The sequence below is a fragment of the Sarcophilus harrisii genome, chromosome 2, assembly GCF_902635505.1.
Source record: "Sarcophilus harrisii chromosome 2, mSarHar1.11, whole genome shotgun sequence".
Classification (NCBI taxonomy): domain Eukaryota; kingdom Metazoa; phylum Chordata; class Mammalia; order Dasyuromorphia; family Dasyuridae; genus Sarcophilus; species Sarcophilus harrisii.
Genome location: NC_045427.1, coordinates 105,734,897 through 105,756,241, shown reverse-complemented (window position 1 = coordinate 105,756,241; position 21,345 = coordinate 105,734,897). Strand labels below are relative to the sequence as shown.

The 21,345-nt window shown below is 36.9% G+C and overlaps 1 protein-coding gene across 1 annotated transcript in view; it reads right to left on the bottom strand.

Moving 5' to 3' along the window:
- Positions 1-445: 445 nt before the first annotated feature.
- COMMD1 (copper metabolism domain containing 1) overlaps positions 446-21,345 on the bottom strand; it is a 230,807-nt gene continuing 209,907 nt past the window's right edge. Inside the window, exon 3 of the mRNA XM_003758256.4 lies at positions 446-668. Coding sequence (XP_003758304.1) covers positions 561-668 — 108 coding nt within the window. The 3' untranslated portion in view covers positions 446-560. The remainder of the gene's footprint in view (positions 669-21,345) is intronic.

Here is a 21,345-nt window from a genome sequence, read left to right as displayed (position 1 = left end):
AGAGCAATGGTTAAGATACTAAATGGAAACCTTTTGTTGAATCTATATAATAGAAAGCTCTTTCTCCTAATATTCCTTTTTCTGTATGGTTTACCATAGATACATCATCTGTCTCAAAAGTTTCTCACCACCTTTCACTTCCCACGTTCCCTGAAACAAACCAGTAGAGTGGGCAGAAGTTCTTACCTTATGTTCTATAGACTCCCAAAGGTTCTGTGGAGGAATTTCAGTGGAGTCTATGAATTCTTTTTTTAACATTTTGATAACTTTATTTCTACATCGTAATTGTGTATATTTTATTTTATGCATTTGTTTAAAAGCACAATTCTGAAAAGTGGCTCAATGGCTTTCCCAGGCTATCCAAGAGATTCATGGGAAGAAAAGAACCCCTGCTCTAGAGGATCTTCCCTCCCTTTTCCCCTCTAAGCAAAGCAAACAGGCAATATTTTAGTTTGAGAATTTAATGCAGTGGAATGTCATACAGAAAAGATATAAATGGTTAGAGCTTGGGATAACTCCTCTTGATAATTTCCTAACTTCTTCTGAAATCATCTCCATGATTAGACTGGGTTGGCCAGGGTGTTGATACTGTCTTCCACCTCAGTGAGCTTCTTCAGGATCTGGTTGAGTTTGACTTCATCCAACTCGAGACAGAGGCATTCAGATTCCTAGAAAACATAAGGGGGCGTCATTTTAAAGGACGAAGTCTCAGGTACATTTATTATCAGTTTTTATTCAGTGAAATGGTTACACATTGATGTGTGAACATCAGACTGGGGTTCTTATAGCTAGGAATGCTGCTACATTACAGTGTGGAGGAAAAAATGTTGGGCCGAGAGTCAGGAAAACTGGATTCTGGCTACAACTCTGTCACACATCAGTCATGTTAGCCTGAGAAAGTCCCACAAACTTTTTGGGCCTCAGTTTCGACATACAGAAAATTCTGGGGTTGAACAAAAGGATCTCAAAGATTTCTTCCAATATAAAGATTTTATGAATTTGTACCATACAAAAATAGAGATTATGTCTGAGAAAGTGATAATAAAGTCCTGAACTAGGGTGATGGCAGTGAGAATAGAAAGCAGGGATTGTAGAAGCAAACAGTCTTGGAAATAAAATCCTTTAGACTTGACAACTGATTTTATGTAGGAGAGGAGAGAGAGGGAAAAATACAAGGTGAATCAGAGGTCTCAAAGATGTGCAGTTGGCAGAGGAGAAGTGCTATTTAATAGAATTAGGAAAGTTAGGAAGTGCTGGTTTTAAGGAAAGAAATAATGAGTTTTAAGATATTTTTTGAATTTTCAACTATCAACTACATGTTTCAGGATTTCAGAATCCTGATATCAGCTGGCGAATAGCTGAAACTGGGAATGTTTAGTTTTGAGAAGAAAACACTAAATAAGATTATGACAGTTGTTTTAAATTATTGAAGGTCATTTAGAAGAGAAACTTTGTTCTGTGTTTCTATAGAACAAAATATTTTTGCCTATTGGACCTCGCAGACTAAATGCCTGAAAGAGAGAGACATTGTCTTTTCTCTCATACCTTCTTCTTCTTAACTTCCCTATTAATGTCGAAGATACCACCATTGTCCCAGTCACCCAGGCTCACAATGGAGGTGCCATTCACAATTTCACACTCTCTTATCCTCCATATATAATCCGTTACCAAGGCCTAAAAACATTACCTCCATCTCCTTGCCTCAGATCTCCCCAATTCCTTATATCTTCTATTCAATTGTTAAAGGAATTCTTCCTAAAGTGCAAGTCTGATTATTCCCCCCAGTCATCTCCACCATTCAGTGAGTTCTCTATTAATGCCAGGAATAAATATGAGCTGCACTGGTATCTTTTAAAGTCTCCTGCCTTAGCCCCTTCTTTAGCTCTGCAGCCTCTTTACCCCTTAGTTCTTCTCCATGTCTTGGAGACTTAATGACCTTGACCTCCTGGCTTTTTCTCAAACAAGATGTACATTTTCTCTATGATTGGAATGCTCTTTTTCTTCATCTCTGCCTCCTGGACAATGTGACTTTTTTCCAAGTCTCAGTTAAAATTCTCCCTTTTGATAAGAAGCCTTTCCTAGTCCCCCTTAATTAAGCCAGTGTCTCCCCTCTGAGATCATCTCTGAATTTATCTAATTATTTCTTATTTCTACATATTTGTTTACATGTTGTCTCCTTCCTTAGGTTGTTTTTGCCTTTCTTTTTATTCCTGGTTCTGTAGACACTTAATAGATGCTTACTAACTTGATTTGAATACAGAAAGCAGAATTAGGAAAAAGGAGTAGAAATTACATGAGGGTAGATTTCAGTCCGAAACAAGAAAGAACTTACCAACAACTAGAGTTATCTAATCATGGGATAAACTGCCTCAAAAATAGTGAGTTCCTGGTCACAAACAGAATTTAATTAGAAGCTATATGACTACTTTGTTAGGAATATGATAGGAAGGATTCCCTTGGGTGTATTTTCCAACTCTAAGATACTATGATTATCAATACAAGTATTATTGTATAGAAAGGGACACAAGAACTTTGTCTTTGATTTGCCATCCTTTAAATAATACTCTGAGTATTCTCTTCAGAAATATGCCAAGAAGTAACTCGATGTTTCTTTTTATTTCTTAAACTAGGAATTCTGAATATGCTTGTGAAGAACCTTTGCTAAAGTTTCCTACAAATTAAGTAACTGGGAGCTTGATCTTCTAAGTATTGCCCAAGGGCTTATTGTATAAGTTATTCAAAATCTTCAACAAAATATTGGTAACTAATATCACAAATTTTTCCCCTTTCACAAAGTGACCAAATTGTTTGGGAACCATTTTGTTTACTTAGAAATGACTAAGATAGTGCTTAACATTTTTAGCTCTTGAATTTCCTTTCATCCTTCAGACCTCAATTTGACCTTTGTTTCCCCTCTGTTGTATAACCAACTGAGTATGAGAGTAATATGGTTGAGAGATCAAGGAATGAAGACTTTGGGATAAGTGATGGTTTTTCCTTTTTCATTCATCAAATGCTTGGAATTAGTTCCTATAGTCTACACAGGGGATATATATATGTCATATGCAAACAAAAGTAAACATGTGTCTGAATAATTAGATCAGGGGCTCTTATCCTTTGAAAACAAAATACTTTTATAATCATATTTTAATACATTTAATTTTCTTTGTAATCCTAAGTATTTTATAAATTTAAAAATATTATTGTGAGGAGGAGTCCATAATCTCCTCAAAAAGGTTGTTAGCCTTGGACTAGATACTAGATCCTAAGGAAAACCAAAGCACAATTTCAGGTCTCAGATATAATGTCTCCTTCCCCCTCGTTCATTTAATAAAAATGGACACCCATGGAGGTCAAATGATCTGTTCCTTTTCTGCTTGTCAGTGGCAGACCCAAGATCCTGATCTTCTTTTATCTTTACTTGTATCCCTAGCACCCTAGCACATAGTATAGTGACTGACCATAATAAATGCTTAATAAGTGTTTACTGACTGGTTGAGTCAGTAAAATCTCTTTAAAATTGAATCAGAGCAAAATCTCTTTATTCCCAATCCACTGCTCTTTTCACTTATGCCATACTCCCCTCCCAATCCTATGGGAGAGAACTGTACTGTCATTGTTCAGTGGTGCCCGACTCTTCTATTTGGGATTTTCTTGGCAAAGATACTGGAGTGATTTGCCATTACTTCTCCAGCTCATTTGACAGATGAGGGAACTGAGGCAAACAGGGTCAGTGATTTGCTCAGGGTCACACAACTAAGTGAGTGTCTGAGGCCACATTTGAACTCACATCCTGTGCTGTTCTCATGTTACTGACTCACATTATGAGTCAACGCTGCCCTCTCTCCACCTGCCCCAGGGGAAACTGCTGAAAGCAAGAAGAGCCTCTTTACTGAAAGACTTATGAAGGCAGAGAGGGGGAAAGCAGTTTTCCTTGGCTAAGGGGAATGAATGCATTAGCCCTTCCCAATATATGTGTTGGAACAGAAGAAGCAAGGGAGTTGTCTAAGCATCATTCTAAATCAGCTTGGGAAAATATCCAAGTGTCCATTTAATCCAAAACAAATACCAATTTTAAACAAAGAAAGAATATTAATTTTTTTTAATTCATTTTTTTAAATTTAATAGCCTTTTATTTACAGGATATATGCATGGGTAACTTTACAGCATTAACAATTGCCAAACCTCTTGTTCCAATTTTTCACCTCTTACCCCCCCACCCCCTCCCCTAGATGGCAGGATGACCAGTAGATGTTAAATATATTAAAATATAAATTAGATACACAATAAGAGAAAGAATATTAATAATAGAAGCAGCTATTATGCCCTAGCTGCCCAAGGGGCTGTCTCCCGATAGGCAATTGAACCCATCCACCAATTCCAACCAGTACAGCTGATGAAATTAAGAATGAGTCCCCAAATCTTGAAAGTCTATATAGTTCTTTTGTTAGTCTAACATTTAGCTGGACTTATACATATTTTTTCAGTCTTTGATCTTTGTAACAATTGACTATAAATTAAGAACTACATGAACCTTAATATATACAGGAAAAATGCAGAAATAAAAGTCAAGAAAAATGTGAATTGAGCATTTTCTACAACTGTGGAAAACTAGATTAAATAAAAAGAAATTATTCTGTTTCCAGGCATTTGGAAAGTAATCACTGAGAATTCATGAGTAATGTATCACTAGACAGCTACACTTTGTAGTGTTTCACAAGAGCTCAAATCAGTTGATTCCATGTCAGAAATTAACATAAAGGGAATTAAGTGCTTTGTTCTTTTGGTGTGGTCCAGTGAGGTCATAAATGTGTTGAATTCCCAGAATGAAATTCTGTACTACTGATAACAAATCAACAACTTATCTGAATTTTAAAATCTTAGAATCCTCTGGGACATAGAGAGATGAAATGATTTGTGTGGAATACGCAGATAATGTATATCAGAGGCAGTACCTGAAATCAACTCCTTCTGATTCCAAGAATGGCCCTTTATTTGTTGAACTGCTGTTTCTCAGGGGCAAAATGTGAGGAAGGAGAGAGAGAAGTACAGAAAGAAAGATTAAATACCAGGAGGACAGCACAAGCTGGATTCAGTGGTTCTAAATTCCAACAGACTAAAAATCTTTCATATACTCATGGGTTTTAAAGAGACATTTTGAGGGGGCAACTAGATGGTGCAGGAAATAAAGCACTGGCCTGAACTCAGGAGGACCTGAGTTCACATCTGGCCTCAGACACTTAACACTTTCCTAGCTGTGTGACCCTGGGTAAGTCACTTAACCCTAACTGCCTCAGCAAAAAAACAAAAGAGAGACTTAAACATTCAAGTTGGTGCTTCCTCAAATACCCTAACTTCCTAGCTCCTTAATTGCCTCAAGTCCTACTCCTTTATTCTACCTCAGTCATACCTAAAGATAGTTGATCAATTAATCAATCAATCAATGAATATTTATTATGTACCTGATATGTGGCAGGCACTGTACTAGGTGAGGAGATACAAATACAAATCCCACCTTTACATTCTAATGGAGAAGACAAGTACACATATATAATAATAATAATAATAGCATTTATATAGTGCTTTAGCATTTGCAAAGTACCTTACAAATTTTATCTCATTTTATGCTAACAACTCTTGGAAGTAGGTATTACTACTATTCCCATTTTACAAATAAGGAAATAGAGGCAGAAAAAGGTTAAGTGCTGCACTCAGGGTCCCACAGCTAGCAACTATTTGATACTCAGTTTGAACTTGGGTGACTCCCAGTTCAACATTCCGGCCACTGTACCACCTAGCAATATAAATATAAAGTAAATGAACAAAGTAATTAAATGCAGAGTGCTTTTGAAGGGAGGACATTAGCAGCTGGATGAATTAGGATAATTCTGTCCTAATGCAATGGTCACATCCTGGATTTCATCATTATCCATAAGTGTCCTGCTTTCCTCATCAATACTTCGACATTCCTCTATCCAACCATCACCTTTAAGGATTCCATGATCCCCTATGGCTCATTCCTCCTTCTAGATTTCTTCACTCCCATCGGGGCCTCCCACTGCTGCATTCTTTAATGCTTTGAACTTTCCTCTCTTTCCGAACTAGATCTTGTAGTTTTATCTAGTAAAAATCTAAGTTACCTTCTCCTCCCCACTCCTTCAGCCCATTTTCCTCATGCTGTTCATCCCTTGCCAAACCTAACCAAACTTCCAACCCCCTCATCCTGACCTCTCTGCAGCCTTTCACAGTAGTGATAACTTTCTTCCTAGATACTCTCTATGGGTTTTAGTGACACTAATCTCTCCTGACTCTTGGATCTATTTTACTGCTACCTCCAGATCTTCTTCGATAGCTCATCAACCAAATCAAGCTCCCTAATTCTAGTGTACTTCAATGCTTTATTCTGGCCCCTTTTTGGTCTACATCATCTCACTGACATCATTAGGTCCCATAACTTATCATCTCTTTGCATATGACACACCAATCTATATATTCAGGTCCAGTTTGGATGAAAAATGAAGATTAATCAGGATTTCAAAATATTTTCATCATTAATGACAGCAGAACTATCACATTTGGATTCTAGCACCGCAGTCTCTGATAGGGATATAAAATGATACTAAAGAAAATGCAGGTGGTTAAGAGTAGCTGGACCATGTCAAATACACATGGAAAAATCCATGCCAGAGGCAACATGATTTTAATAGAATTGAAGGACTGATTTTTAAAATACCTTAAAGAGGGAAGGATATAGCCCAATTAGGGGAGAAATCATAGATGGTGAGAACTTATCAATCACTACCAGCTCATATTTCTGTTTTTGCTTATCTTTAGAAATATAAATGTATAAAAGTAATGTATATGTCTGTTGAAATTATCCTTGAAAAATTATGAATGCAACAGGTAGTCTTTCATTAACAATTTTCTGCAGAACAGAACATTCTGCAGAATAATACATCCCAGAATTGTATATAGAAAACAGAAAAATCCAGCAGTGTTTACTGATTATAGATGATTAAAAAGGCATTTGACTTGGTGGAACAAAACAAAACTAAGAAAGAAAGTTTTTCCTTATTAGGATGTGTTGGATATGTTGATTATGGAGGATTCCTTCTTGTAAGTAACCACAGAAATAATTTAGTTCAAAATACTCTCATCATCAATAACAAGCAAACATAAAAGCCATGTGGAAGCTTATCCATGCTATCAGTGGCATTCTGAGGGTCTGATGTGTGGAATCTAGATGAAAGCTATGAGAAGGTCCTTTAGGAGCATTGTGTTGGTTGTCCCAGAACACATGGCTGTCTTAGTGCAATATACAATCATTCAAGGAATAACCCCCAAAATTCACATAGGCATAATCGAATAAGTAAAGAATGCCAACTTATTTATCTTAAAATAAGGCACCAGATAAACAATAAAAAGATCCCATAGTTGAATAGGAGGAAGAAAGTTGGACTGCATTTGTGAAACTGCACAGCATTCTCAATAAGCATCTTCTCTGGCACAAGACCCATTTAAAAAAAACACTAATCTGCCTCTATTGCTATATTGCTGAGCATCAAGAAGCACTATTCTTTTTTGGAAAAAGCACAACTGCTAGTGACCTAAAGGATAACAAAATAAAAAATCTCAATAAAAAGAAACTCTGTTTGAAACTGCATTAAGAAGGATCAACAAACCCCTGTTATGCCAATAAACTATTTTGCAAAGAATTTAAGGATTTATTGCAGAACAGGCACAGAGCTTTGTTTAAGTTTTGTGTTTGCTTAGGGTGACCTAGAATGAATTTGTACAACTTGTTTATTATGCTGGTGGCAAAAGACTGAAAAACATGCAACACCTGAAATTACAAAAATAAAAATAAAAAAAAAAGTCACCTCTCCTTTTCTCGGTTTGATTGGAAAGGAGCTACAAGAATTGAGGGAACTCCATGTACCTGTTATTTAAATATATAGGCAAGCATTCTTCAACTCAATAAGCATTTATTAAGCACCTTGTATGTACAAATTATGTATATTGCAAAATAGTCCCTGCCTACAACGAGCTTACATTCTATTGGAAGAAAAGTTGTGTATTTATATGAATAAATATAAAAAATATATATTTGAGGTTAGAAAGTACCAACAACTGGGGAAAATCAGGAAAGGCCTTATGCAGGAGGCATTGCCTGATGAGTCCTGAAAGAAGTTGAGCCAGGGATTCCAAGAAACAAAAAAGGGGAGAGTGTTTTCAGGCATGAAGGATGAGCAGCCTGTACAAAAGCAAGGAGGTAGGAAATGGAGTATTATATATAAAGGTCATTTTGGCTGGTCTATAGAGTACTTGAAGGGAAGAAATGTGAAATCAGTCTGGAAATAAAGATTGGAACCATATTGTAAAGAGCTTGAATGCCCAACAGGGGAATTTATATTTTATCCTAGACGCAATAAAGAATAATCAAAGCTGCTCATGCAGGGGATGGCATTACAAGCCTGGATAATAAGCATTTATTAAATATGCACTGTGGCTAGGCACTGTGCTAGGTGCTGGGGATACAAAGAAATACAAAAAACATCCTCTGGACTTATCTAGAAGCCCGTAATATTTTATAAATATGCAAACATATACGTATGCATATATGTATATATATACACACTTATGTATAAGTATGTTTATGTATATATGTGTATATTGTGTGTTATGTGTGTGTATATATATGTACATACAAGATAAATTGGGGGTATTCTCAGGAGAAAGGCAAAGAGATTAAGGAGAAGAGGGAAAGGCTTCTTGCAAAAAGTGGAATTTTAGTGAAGACCTGAAGTAAATCAGGGAAGTCAGGAGGTACTAATGGAGGACAGTTAATAAACATATTCAAAGCTAAGAATTGGAACACCAGGTGGCCAGTGTTCCTGGATCACAGAGCATGTGGAGGGGGAAGGTATAGGAATATTATCATATTATATATGATAAGGACAAGAAGGAGTCAGATTACAAAGAACTCTAAAACCAAACAGGATTTTAGGTGATCCTTAGGGAGCCCCTAGAGTTTCAGAATGGGGAGGGCGGAAGTATGTCATGGTCAAATCCACATTTTAGGAAGATGGAGTTGTTAAGCTGCACCCAGACAGACGGCAGAGGGGAGGGAGTTGAGGTGGGGAGAAAATCACAAGCAAGTTAATTGCAGTAATCCTGGCAAGGTTGTAGCAGTGTCAGATATTAAATATGTCAAATGTCAAATATTAAATATTTCCCAATTATATTTTAATCTTGTTCAACAACACTAAAGAGGGTCAGCTGGCCATGTTTGATACCTCTGACCTAGTCCATCACTCTACTTTCAGGCAGGACTACAATAAGGCATGCCAAACCAACAATAACAAATTTGTCTGTAAAGACCTCTGGAAAGGATAATACATAACCTTTTAAAGTTAATTCACAAGTCTACTTTTAACCACTGAATGAGACATTTTTTACTCACTGTCTAGTCGAAATTTGTCATGCCTCAATTTAAGATAGTAACTTGAACAGAGAGACAAAGTCTGCTTATTTTACTCTATGACTTTCAAATGCTTGAAAAAATTATTACACTACCCCTCAGCTCTCACGTCTCCATACCAAATAAGATTTGTATCTATTATGGGACTGGAATATTTTAGCTTAAGAGAATAAAAGAATCTATATGATAGCTGTCTTTATACATTATAAGGATCGTCTAATGGAAGACAATGAAGCTCCATAAGCAGAACTAGTGGGTAAGATTTATAGTGAAGTAGATTTCAACTTAATAAGAAAACATTTTCTCATTACCACTGTCCAAAAATTCAGTACACTGTCTTAAGAAGTAATGAGTTCGGGACATTGATTCATTGTTGGTGGAGTTGTGAACGAATCCAACCATTTTGGAGAGTAGTTTGGAACTATGCTCAAAAAGTTATCAAACTGTGCATACCCTTTGATCCAGCAGTGTTACTACTGGGATTATATCCCAAAGAGATTATAAAGAAGGGAAAGGGACCTGTATGTGCACGAATGTTTGTGGCAGCCCTTTTTGTAGTGGCTAGAAACTGGAAACTGAATGGATGTCCATCAGTTGGAGAATGGCTGAATAAATTGTGGTATATGAAAATTATGGAATATTACTGTTCTGTAAGAAATGACCAACAGGATGATTTCAGAAAGGCCTGGAGAGACTTACACGAACTGATGCTGAGTGAAATGAGCAGGACCAGGAGATCATTATATACTTCAACAACAATACTAGATGATGACCAGTTCTGATGGATCAGGCCATCCTCAAACGAGATCAACCAAATCATTTCTAATGGAGCAGTAATGAACTGAACTAGCTATACCCAGAAAAAGAACTCTGGGAGATGACTAAAAACCATTACATTGAATTCCCAATCCCTATATTTATGCACACCTGCATTTTTGATTTCCTTCACAAGCTAATTGTACAATAATTCAGAGTCTGATTCTTTTTGTACAGCAAAATAATGTTTTGGTCATGTATACTTATTGTGTATCTAAGTTATATTTTAATATATTTAACATCTACTGGTCATCCTGCCATTTAGGGGAGGGGGTGGGGGGGTAAGAGGTGAAAAATTGGAACAAGAGGTTTGGCAATTGTTAATGCTGTAAAGTTACCCATGTATATATCCTGTAAATAAAAGGCTATTAAATTAAAAAAAAAAAAAAAAAAAAAAAAGAAGTAATGAGTTCTCCATCATTGAAAGAGATCAAGCAGAGGCTGGATGACTATGACTCCTATATTAGGTGAGAGATTGCACTGGATGACCACTTCCAACCCTAAGATTCTATGATCTCATTGCCTAGGCCTGTAAACATATTCGGAGAAATTTTCCAGGAGGAAACTATGCATTAATACAACTTGAAAAAAACAAAGCAGTGAGGAATTATGATTTGTTAGGCCCAGGAGGCAAGCCAATTAAAACAACTATATTACCAACATCAAAATATTTTTTCAATACTGTTTCCCCTGTCATGCTAATGCTCTTGCAAAGGTCTCATAAAACTTTATCCTTTCTTTATGAGTCTGGGTTAACATTCTGATGTGCTTTTGGAAAGCTCTTGCTTTCTGTTTTTCTTTTCTTTTTTAATAGGAATCCTTCTGAATACTGCTAATTTTTTTTCAATTCTACTCAATTCATCACTTTGAGATTTTGGCCACGATCAGACACACAGAGCAAATGGCTAATCCTTTCTGAGTTTATTTCCTCCTACTTGTTCCATCTACCTCACAGGATTTTTGCCGGAATCAAAAGAATAGAGATTAAGTGCTTTGTAGCCATGTAACTTTGTAAATACAAACTCTCACAATCATTATGGTGTTTGTCTAACTAGACATAATGGATAGTTCTGGCTTCACAAAAATGTCTTCTGATTTCATTTCTTTCTTTCTTTTTTAAATAATTTTTTATTGACAGAACCCATGCCAGGGTAATTTTTTACAACATTATTCCTTGCACTCATTTCTGTTCCGATTTTTCCCCTCCCTCCCTCCACCCTCTCCCCCAGATGGCAAGCAATCCTATACATGTTAAATAGGTTACAATAGATCTTGGATACAATATATGTGTGCAGAACCGAACAGTTTTCTTGTTGCTCAGGGAGAATTGGATTTAGAAGGTATAAATAAACTGGGAAGAAGAACAAAAATGCAAGCAGTTTACATTTATTTCCTAGTATTCTTTCTTTGGGTGTAGCTGCTTCTATCCATCCTCGATCAATTGAAACTAAGTTAGATCTTCTCTTTGTTGAAGAAATCCACTTCCATCAGAATACACCCTCATACAGTATCGTTGTTGAGGTATATAATGATCTCCTGGTTCTGCTCATTTCGCTCAGCATCAGTTCATGTAAGTCTCGCCAATCCTCTCTGTATTCCTGACTTCAATTCTTAAGTTCAGAGGGATCTGTCAATGTCCTACTGTTACAAGGATGTATCCCTTTTGTTAAGGACTGATTAACAGTTTGAGAAATGTCTATTGTGGCAAATTATCAACAAACTGAAAAAATAAGCTTCAGATGCAAAAAAAAAAAAAAAAAGAAAGAAAAGAAAAAATTAAAATAATTTAAGACTATGAAACTTTGGTACTGGCTAAGAAATAGACTAGTTGATCAGTGGGATAGGTTAGGTTCAAAGGACAAAACAGTCAATAACTTTAGTAATCTAGTGTTTGACAAACCCAAAGACCCCAACTTTGGGGATAAGAACTCACTGTTTGACAAAAATTGCTGGGAAAACTGGAAATTAGTATGGCAGAAACTAGGCACTGACCCACACTTAACACTGTACACCAAAATAAGGTCAAAATGGGTTCATGACGTAGGCATAAAGAATGAGATTATAAATAAATTAGAAGAACACAGGATAGTTTACCTCTCAGACCTGTGGAGGAGGAAGGAATTTATGACCAAAGAAGAACTAGAGATCATTATTGATCACAAAATAGAAAATTTTGATTATATCAAATTGAAAAATTTTTGTACAACCAAAACAAATGCAGACAAGATTAGAAAAGAAGCAATAAACTTCGAAAACATTTTTACAGTCAAAGGTTCTGATAAAGGCCTTGTTTCCAAAATATATAGAGATTGACTCTAATTTATAAGAAATCAAACCATTCTCCAATTGATAGTCAAAGGATATGAACAGACAATTCTCAGACGAAGAAATTGAAACTATTTCTAGCCATATGAAAAGATGCTCCAAGTCATTATTAATCAGAGAAATGCAAATTAAGACAACTCTGAGACACCACTACACATCTGTCAGATTGGCTAGAATGACAGAGAAAGATAATGCAGAATGCTGGAGGAGATGTGGGAAAACTGGGACATTGATACATTGTTGGTGGAATTGTGAATACATCCAGCCATTCTGGAGAGCGATTTGGAACTATGCTCAAAAAGTTATCAGACTGTGCATACCCTTTGACCCAATTTGTACATGTTTTATGGTGATCCGCTTTGCTCATATCATTCTGTTTATTGATTTACTATATATGTATTATTTAATATTAAATGTTTGTGTCTGTGTTTGATCCCAAACATGAGACTATAAACTCCAAGCCAGCAGTGACCATGTTTTTAATTATCAATCAATCAATCAAGTTGACAACCATTTATTAATGTTCCAAATATTGTGCCAAAGTGCTGGGGATATAAAGAAAGGTTTCAAAAGACAATCCATGCTCCCAAGGAGAGGACAGTTTAATGGGGGAGACATCATGCAAACAATTATGTACCAACAAAATATACAAAAGATAAATTGGAGATAACAGAGAGAAGACATCATGAAGAGGCATTGGGAAAGGCTTTTTATAGAACATGGGATATTAGTTAGAACTTAAAAGGTGTCTTTAAAAAGATCATCTAGTTTAACTGATAAGAGGAAATTGAGCTCTCAAAGGTGAAATAATTTCTTCATGACACAATTAGTTAAGTAGTAGATCTGTGATATCAATGGCAAAGCAAAAGATTCTTAAGAGGGAAGCCAGATAAGAAATATATTTGCTTTCTGAGCTGAGGAAAAAAAAATCACAAAAAAAATCAATTAGAAAAACAAATAACTTCCTTTGCACAGACTTCCTAAGCTGAGGGGAAGATGGGTTTATCAATAAAAATAAAATATCAATTATGTTTGTCATTTCCTCAAAACTGATCAGTGTTCTCAGAATGCAAAGACTTTTTTAAAAAGTTATTGAAAAGTGAAAGAATGTCCACACTTTCACCTCCTACCAGCTATACAAAGTTAGCTTTTTACATTCTTCAAGATTCCTAGAGCACAAATGTCTTCTTGTAGACGGGATACTCGAAATGTTCCTCCCTTCTACAACTCCTTACCCTTGCCTCAAACTCCAAACCCTGTAAAATTACAAGTAAACTAAACTGAAAAGAAAGTAAAAAGATGAAACACAACTGATTAAAAGACTTTTTGACGTATTGAGTGACTCCAGCAAGGATAAAAGCCATGTTTTACCTTTTAACAACTGACACTGTAATTCCCTAAAATTCCTTTAATTCATTGCAACTTTTTCTCTTGGTCTAAAGTGAATTTTGGAATCAAAGCCCATGAATCTACTATCCAGTTTATGGGTATAAGAATAGTCAATATTGATTAGGTGAATGAAGCTTGTCAATATGTCTGGCTCTGCTTTTTATCCATTTATCCTCCTGGGCAAGTCTTTATCAGTTCCCCTAAACAAAGAATATTCAAAACAGAACTCACTAACTTTGTCCTCAAATCCTTCCCTTTTCCTCATTCTTCTATTACTATCAAGGGTACCACTATCTTCCCAGTCATCTAGGCTCTCAACCTCAGTGTAATTCTCTCCTCCTCTCTTTTGATTACCTTGAATTTCCAATCTGATATCAGACCTTAATATTCTTTATCTTCCCATCTCTCATACTCATTTTCCACTCATATAGTCACTACCTTAGTATAGGCCCTTATCACCTGCCCACCCACCCTTACTGCAACAGGTTTTTATCTCATCTCTCCCTAGTTCATTCCACCCTCCATGGAATTACCAAAGAGCTTTTTCCTAAAGTGCAGGTTAACCATGCCATCCCTCCTTCTTCCCACTCATAAACTCTAATGTTTTCCCCTATGATCTTGAATATTAACTATAAAGCCCTCTGTGTGGCATTTAAAGACCTTTATAAGGCTGATTTCTTCTTATTTTTCTAGTCTTCTTATACTTTATTCCCTTCTAGGTAATCTATGATCTATCTCCAGTGCCCTATTAGCTGTTCCTCACATATAGCTTCCCTAGATTTCTTCCAGAAAGGTCAAATCTCATGTTCTTTGTGGGTTCCCCTAGCTGCTAAAATCTTCCTTTTGAGATGTCCTCCTACTAACACTAAACGTATCTTCTATGAACATGGTTACTAATATATTGTTTCCCAATTTATTAGGATGCAAGCTCCTTGAAGGCAGGGATTGTAGTTTTGTTTTTTAGGTGGTTCTAGTGCTCAGCACTTTGCCTGGCACATAATAAGCACGTAATGCTTTTTGACCAAATCTTTGAATAGTGTTCTGCCATTTATTGAAGGCAACCAATTTCCAAGCAGCAGAACCAAGTAATCATTCCTTTGTTGAATTTCTTTTTTCATCCTAAAGGTCATCAGAATTCATAGCACACCCAAGCCTGAATTTGTTCCCTACCTTTGAAGTTGACTGTCACTGGGAATAAATAACTGAGGATTCCAGAGCAAACAATTAAAGCTTATTTTTACTATTCAGAACACTAAGCTATTTAGAAAAGATTTGGAACAGACTGAAATTTCCATTCAAAGAGAAAATATAAACATGTTGATTTTCTTCTCAGCCTTTATAATTCATTTACCAAGTTTCTTACATGATTATCATCAAACAGAATTTGAGAAGATAAAGTCCTTTAGGATAGGGTAATGGAGGATGAATAGTGTAAGAAGGAAGGCTAGAATCTAGTCTTGTTCATATGGTAACAGAGAGAAAGGCATTCCAGGAAGATGAAGAATATGGGCAAAGGTGCAGAATCAGGAGTGTGAGTGTGTTTGAGGAACTCAAGCACAATTATCCCAACTGTCCCAGCCCAAAATATATCATCCATGAAAGATAAAAGTAAGTTAACTGCAAAATTGAAAACACTATTGTAAATGCTAGTTCTCATTCTGATTAATAATGATTACCTCTTAAATAATGATTCTTGAATATTATCAATGCCTATTCTCAAATTGTGAAGTGTGGATTCACAACCATCCACATCCCACCCACCCACTCACTTCTCTGGATTGGTTCACCAAACATTTATTAAGCTCCTACTATGTGCAAAACAATGTATATAGGAAAATGAGACATAGTTCCTGCTCTCAAGGAGTTTATAATCTAAGCCTGTGACTAAACCACCCCATCACTGAGTTTCAGCCTGCCTCATTCATTTATTCAACAAGCATTTATTAAACATATATTCTATATGAGCCAAGCACTGGAAATAGAGACAAAAATAAAACAGTTCCTGTTCTCAAAAAGGTCTAAATTCTAAATGTACATATTAACTAATTTCTACAAGTCCAAACCTGAAGAATGGCAGTCCCTTTACTTTTCCAGAGTCGATTGTCTCAATTCCCACAGGATCTATCTAAACCTTTTCTTTACTGCTCAAGTTTTCCATGCCATTCCCTTCTTCTTCCTTCATTCTCCTTCTTGTCTCGTACTTTACTATTTGCTACTCTAACCATCTAAGGGAATTGGGCTCTGGAAGTACAGCTAGGTTATTCTGGTAGCACCAATATGGTCATTACACATCTGCCCTATAGGTCTAGCTACTCCCTCTCCTTTGGAGGTTTGATTTCTTTTGGAATGTCTGTAAGAAAGCCACTGGGCTCAAGCTTTTCTGATAGAAGTCCGAGCAGCTTGTTTCCCTATTGCTGCTTTAGACTAAAATGTAAATAATGAAATTGAGGTTTGGGGAGTATATTTGATCCTGTTTCTTTTGTTGTTTGTTCTTTGTGCTTGAGAAAGACCAAAATTACATCACAATATTGGGATCAACATGTTGTATGTCTGGCTGTATAATCAAACCAATACAAGCTCAGAAGGTTACTATAAGACAGGCACAAATAGTCCGTATGATTATTTTGTGCATCTTAGATTTCTTTTGATTTACTGCAATTCTTTTTTTTTTGCTCATAAAGCACAGTGTATTTTTTGATGTGAGCATGCCATGCTGAAAGATTCTATGCCAATGTTGTCCACAATTGATACCAAAGTTCTTCAAAGAATGGAGTGTACTTGTATTAACTCTTCATTGCCACGTGAGCACTTACCTTAGTTGAAATCTTCATAAAATCACCTTTTGGGCAAACATATATTTGATATTTGAACAACGTGGCCAGCCCATTGGAGCTGTCCTCCTGCAGTAGGGTTTGAAGACTTGGCAGTTCAGTTTGAGAAAGGACCTCATTGTCTGGTTCTGTATATTTTGCCAGGTGATCTTCAAAATCTTCCTAAGGCAACTTGTATGGAATCAGTTCAGTTTTCTGACATGGTGCTGGTAGACAGCCTAAGGTTCTTTTATAATGCTTGTGAATGTCAAAGTAGTCTCTTTTCCACTCCTTTGTAGCTCCAGCTCCCAATTCAGTTTTATTATATATATGATTGTGCCTCTTTTCTAATAAAATGGGATTCTCCCCAACTCTTTTATCTAGATAGTTATATGCTGAGTAAAACACATCAAAAAGCTTGAGTTTCTGTTGTTGGCTAAAACTTTTATTTCATTTTAAAGACTTAGAAATGAACATTTAGAGAAGGGAACATTAGAGAGAAATGTTCCCTTAAAAGGGAAAATTTAGGGAAAGCATAAAGTTTTCAAAGCTCTACTGGCTTATTTCAAATGGCTTGGAAGTGATGGAGGGAAAACAGGATCACAGGAAGATAAACTTAGAGATGGAAGGGATTTTGGAGGTCATGGAGTTCAGTGCCCTCATTTTATGCCTTTTTTTTGTTTGCTGAAGCAATTGGGGTTAAGTGTCTTGTCCAGAGTCACACAGGTAGGAGGTGTTAAGTGTCTGAGGCCAAATTTGAACTCAGGTTCTCCTGACTTTCAGGGTTATTGCTCTATCCACTGTGTCATCTAGCTGTCCCCTTCATTTTATAGCTAAAGAAACCGAGGTACAGAGAGATTAAAAGAAAGTCAGAATTTGGGACTATCAAAGTTTATGACTTTCTAAATACAAGTTAATAAGTACCTGAGGCTAGATTTGAAATCAAGCCTTTCTGATTCCAGTTCTGTCACTAACCTAGGAACTTGTCTACTAACCCAGAAGGAGAGGATCCCTATTTCTTCATTCCAGATAATCTTGATCAGTGTGCATATTCTTCCTGGTCTCATAATTCATTCTCAGAATGTGCTGATCCTTATCCTTGGCTCAGGATCATGATTGTGTTCATGCTGATCCAATTTCCTACAATGCTAGCATAGCTTCTCCCAAAAGCACCCCCATAATGGTTGGTGTCCTTTTTCTGGTTCCCAATCAAAGTGAACGGCAGGCCCTGGAACTGGAATGCTGGGTAACCTGGCCCACAGGTTGATCTCCTCTCCTAAATTTCTTGATGCAGAGTGCCCTCTCTGGGGGGTGCCATAGATGGCCATACTGAGAAAAGAGTAGGCATGTGCTAGGGCCCTGAACTCCCTGCTAGTCAGCTGAGGCAATGAATCTAAGCATACAGAATGAGACATAATTTTTTTTGACATGGACAAAGATGAGAATTTTTTTTTGCTTGACCAAAATGGTTAAAGATAAAATAAAATCTTCCCAATCTGGCTTTAGACTACCTTTCTAGGATTATTATGCATTATTCCTCTTCACACAGTCTGGTCCAGATAAACTGGGCTACTTGTGATTCTTCATACATGATATTTGATATATTATCCCCAAGTTTTTGCATAGATTGTTACCTATACCTTGACTATATTTTCTCCTCATCTCTACCCTATGACATCCTTATTATATTCCTTCAAAGTTTGAATGAAATGCTACCTCTTTTTCTGATGCCCCTAGTTATTAAAGACTCCCACCCCCATAATTACTCTGTATTTGTGCATGTGTGTACTCAGACATTGGCAATCAATAAACATGTACTATGTTTATTTTTAATAAGCACACTTATTATGTACCCGGTACACTGCCAGGTGCTGTGGGCACAAAGACAAAAACAAAACAAGTTGATGTTTGTTTGCTTGCTTGTTTTTTCTTTCTCATTTCCCTCCCCCATCCTGATCAGATTTTTCTTCTGCCACAGGACATATATGGAAATATGTTTAAAAGAATTGTCCGTGTTTAACCTATAATGGATTACTTGCTATATAGGGGCAGGGGAAGGTGAGAAGGAGAAGAAAAATTTGGAACACAAAGTTTTACAAGAGAGAATATTGATATACTTTAATATATTTAACATGTATTGGTCAACCTGCTATCTGGGGGAGGGAGTGGGGGGAAGGAGGGGAAAAATTGGAACAAAAGGTTTTGCAATTGCCAATGCTGAAAAATTACCCATGCATATATCTTGTAAATAAAAAGCTATAATAAAAAATGTTAAAAAGAGAATGTTGAAAACTATTTTTGCATGTATTTTGAAAAATAGAAAACTATCATTATAAAATAAAACAAAAAGAAACTTGTTTTATTCACTGAAACAATCAATCAAAAAGCATTCAGTGACTTATAAGTGTCAGATACTGGGATGCAATAAGGTCTACAGATACAAGGACAATCTAAACAATCTGCTTTCAAAAAACTTATATCTTATCCAGGTAATCAGATGATTTCCATTGATGCCCTTTTCAAAAACCAGTTCTTTTTTCTGAAATACATCTCTTCCTCCATCCCAGCCTTCCCATATAACAAAGAAAAGTTCAGCTAGTCTGTATACATATCAAATAATACAAAATATACACAGAGTAAAATACAAGACAATTCTAGGGAGAGAAGGTGGGAGCTGGAGTTGGGGGGGAAAGGAGAGATTCAGAAAAGAAATCATATAAAAGGTAACATATAAGCTAAGCTTTAAGGAAACAAGGCCTTCTAAGAAGAGAAAAAGAGATAGGAGAGAAGGCATCCCATGCACGAGGAACCACCTGTCCGGAGGGACAGAGACAAGAGAGAATGTTCTGCATGAGGAACAGCAAGCTGACCAGTTTGGCTGGAATGTAAAAGACACGACAGGAAGTAATGTTCACTAGGAGTGGAAAGGAAGGTGGTAGTCTCACTGTAAAAAGCTGTAAATGCTAAATGGGGAAGTATTATTTTGTCTTGGAGCAAGAGAGCCACCAAAGCAGTCTGTGGTTGCCAAAGCGCAAGAGAGGCCACGGTGGCGTGCCCTGAATTGTACAGAACTTACATTTAAAGCCACACACTAATGCTTGAGTATCTTGCCTCTCCTAAAGTGTGAGACTATTCCTCGTGGTAATGAATAATAATGTTCCAGAGCAAAATATGTGTGAGAACACATTCGGATTTGTCGAGCTGGTTGTAATTGAGTGAAGAAGACAAAAAAAAGCAGTCGGACAGGTAGTGGGAAGAAACCACAGGAGAAAAGAGTCATAAAACCCACTGTAGTACTCCCTGTCAAATACTCCCCTATCATGGAGCCCTCATCATTCTCTTACCATTTCCTGCATGCCCATTAATACCAAGGTCAGTTGGAACAAAAGCCAACTCTCTGCCCCTTCCCTCCTAGCTCTAACAGATTGAGGTATATAAGGGAAGAAAAGATTGGGCAACAACAGATACAGGAACCATTACCCAGAAAAAACAATATAAACCAAACCTGATGTCTCTTTGAAAATTTGCTAGTTTTGAAGATGCCCAGCTCACCCTCACCACCATCCTAGGGCTGTGAGCAGGGTGGAGGGGGAAAGGAGGGAATTACAAAAAAGGGAAGAGAGGAGATCTGTCTTTTTAATCCATGTAATTAACACCTCTCTCATTTATCCTGTCTGTTTCCAGCAGTCAATTTCTATCCCCCTTGAGTTTAAGGTGTGTAGAAAATGGTTGTGATCATTTTCTGTCTAGATTCTAGTGCAGAGGTGTTCATGGTGACATTGAAGGCCCCGCAGTCAATTTCCATCCTTCTTTTCCATTTCTTTCCTGTGCATCGTTTATTTCTCTAACCAGATTACAACCCCGATGGCTATAAAGTTACTACAGAAATGTACTTTGTAAGTCCCTCAGAACCCAGAAGGCCACCTTATGTTTAGCAGGTGCTCAGTAAAGATTTAGGGACGGGATGTGTGCATTATGTCATTAAGCCAAGATCAAATCATCATCTGCTAGTAATGCTCTAAAGTGCTACTGGTGGGGCAGCTAGGTGGTGCACTGGACAGAGCAGTCCTGCTCCTGAAGTCAGGAGGACCTGAGTTCAAATCCAGCCTCAGACATTCAACCCTTGCTAGCTGTGTGGCCCTGGGTAAGTCACTTAACTCCAATTACCTAAAAATTGCAGAAAATAAGTTCCTCTCTAAAGTGTTCCTGGTAACTTGTGTTCTTTTTTATACAAGTTATTTCCTGCCTTCCTCTATCCTTCTCCCAATCCTCCATTTTAATAAAGAAGCATGTATTGAATGTCTTCTGGGTGTAAGTCATATGCCAGATATGGGAATATTTTAAGGAGATGAAAAAGTCATAGCTTCCTTAGAGTAGATAGAGAAGGCAGAGCAGAAAGCTGACTTCTTTGGGAAAGAGCACTGGACTGGGAGGCAGGAGACCTTGGAATAAAACTTGGCATTGTCACTTGCTAGCTCTGTGATGTTGGGCAAATCTCAGCTACTCTGGGCTGTGGTTCTCCCC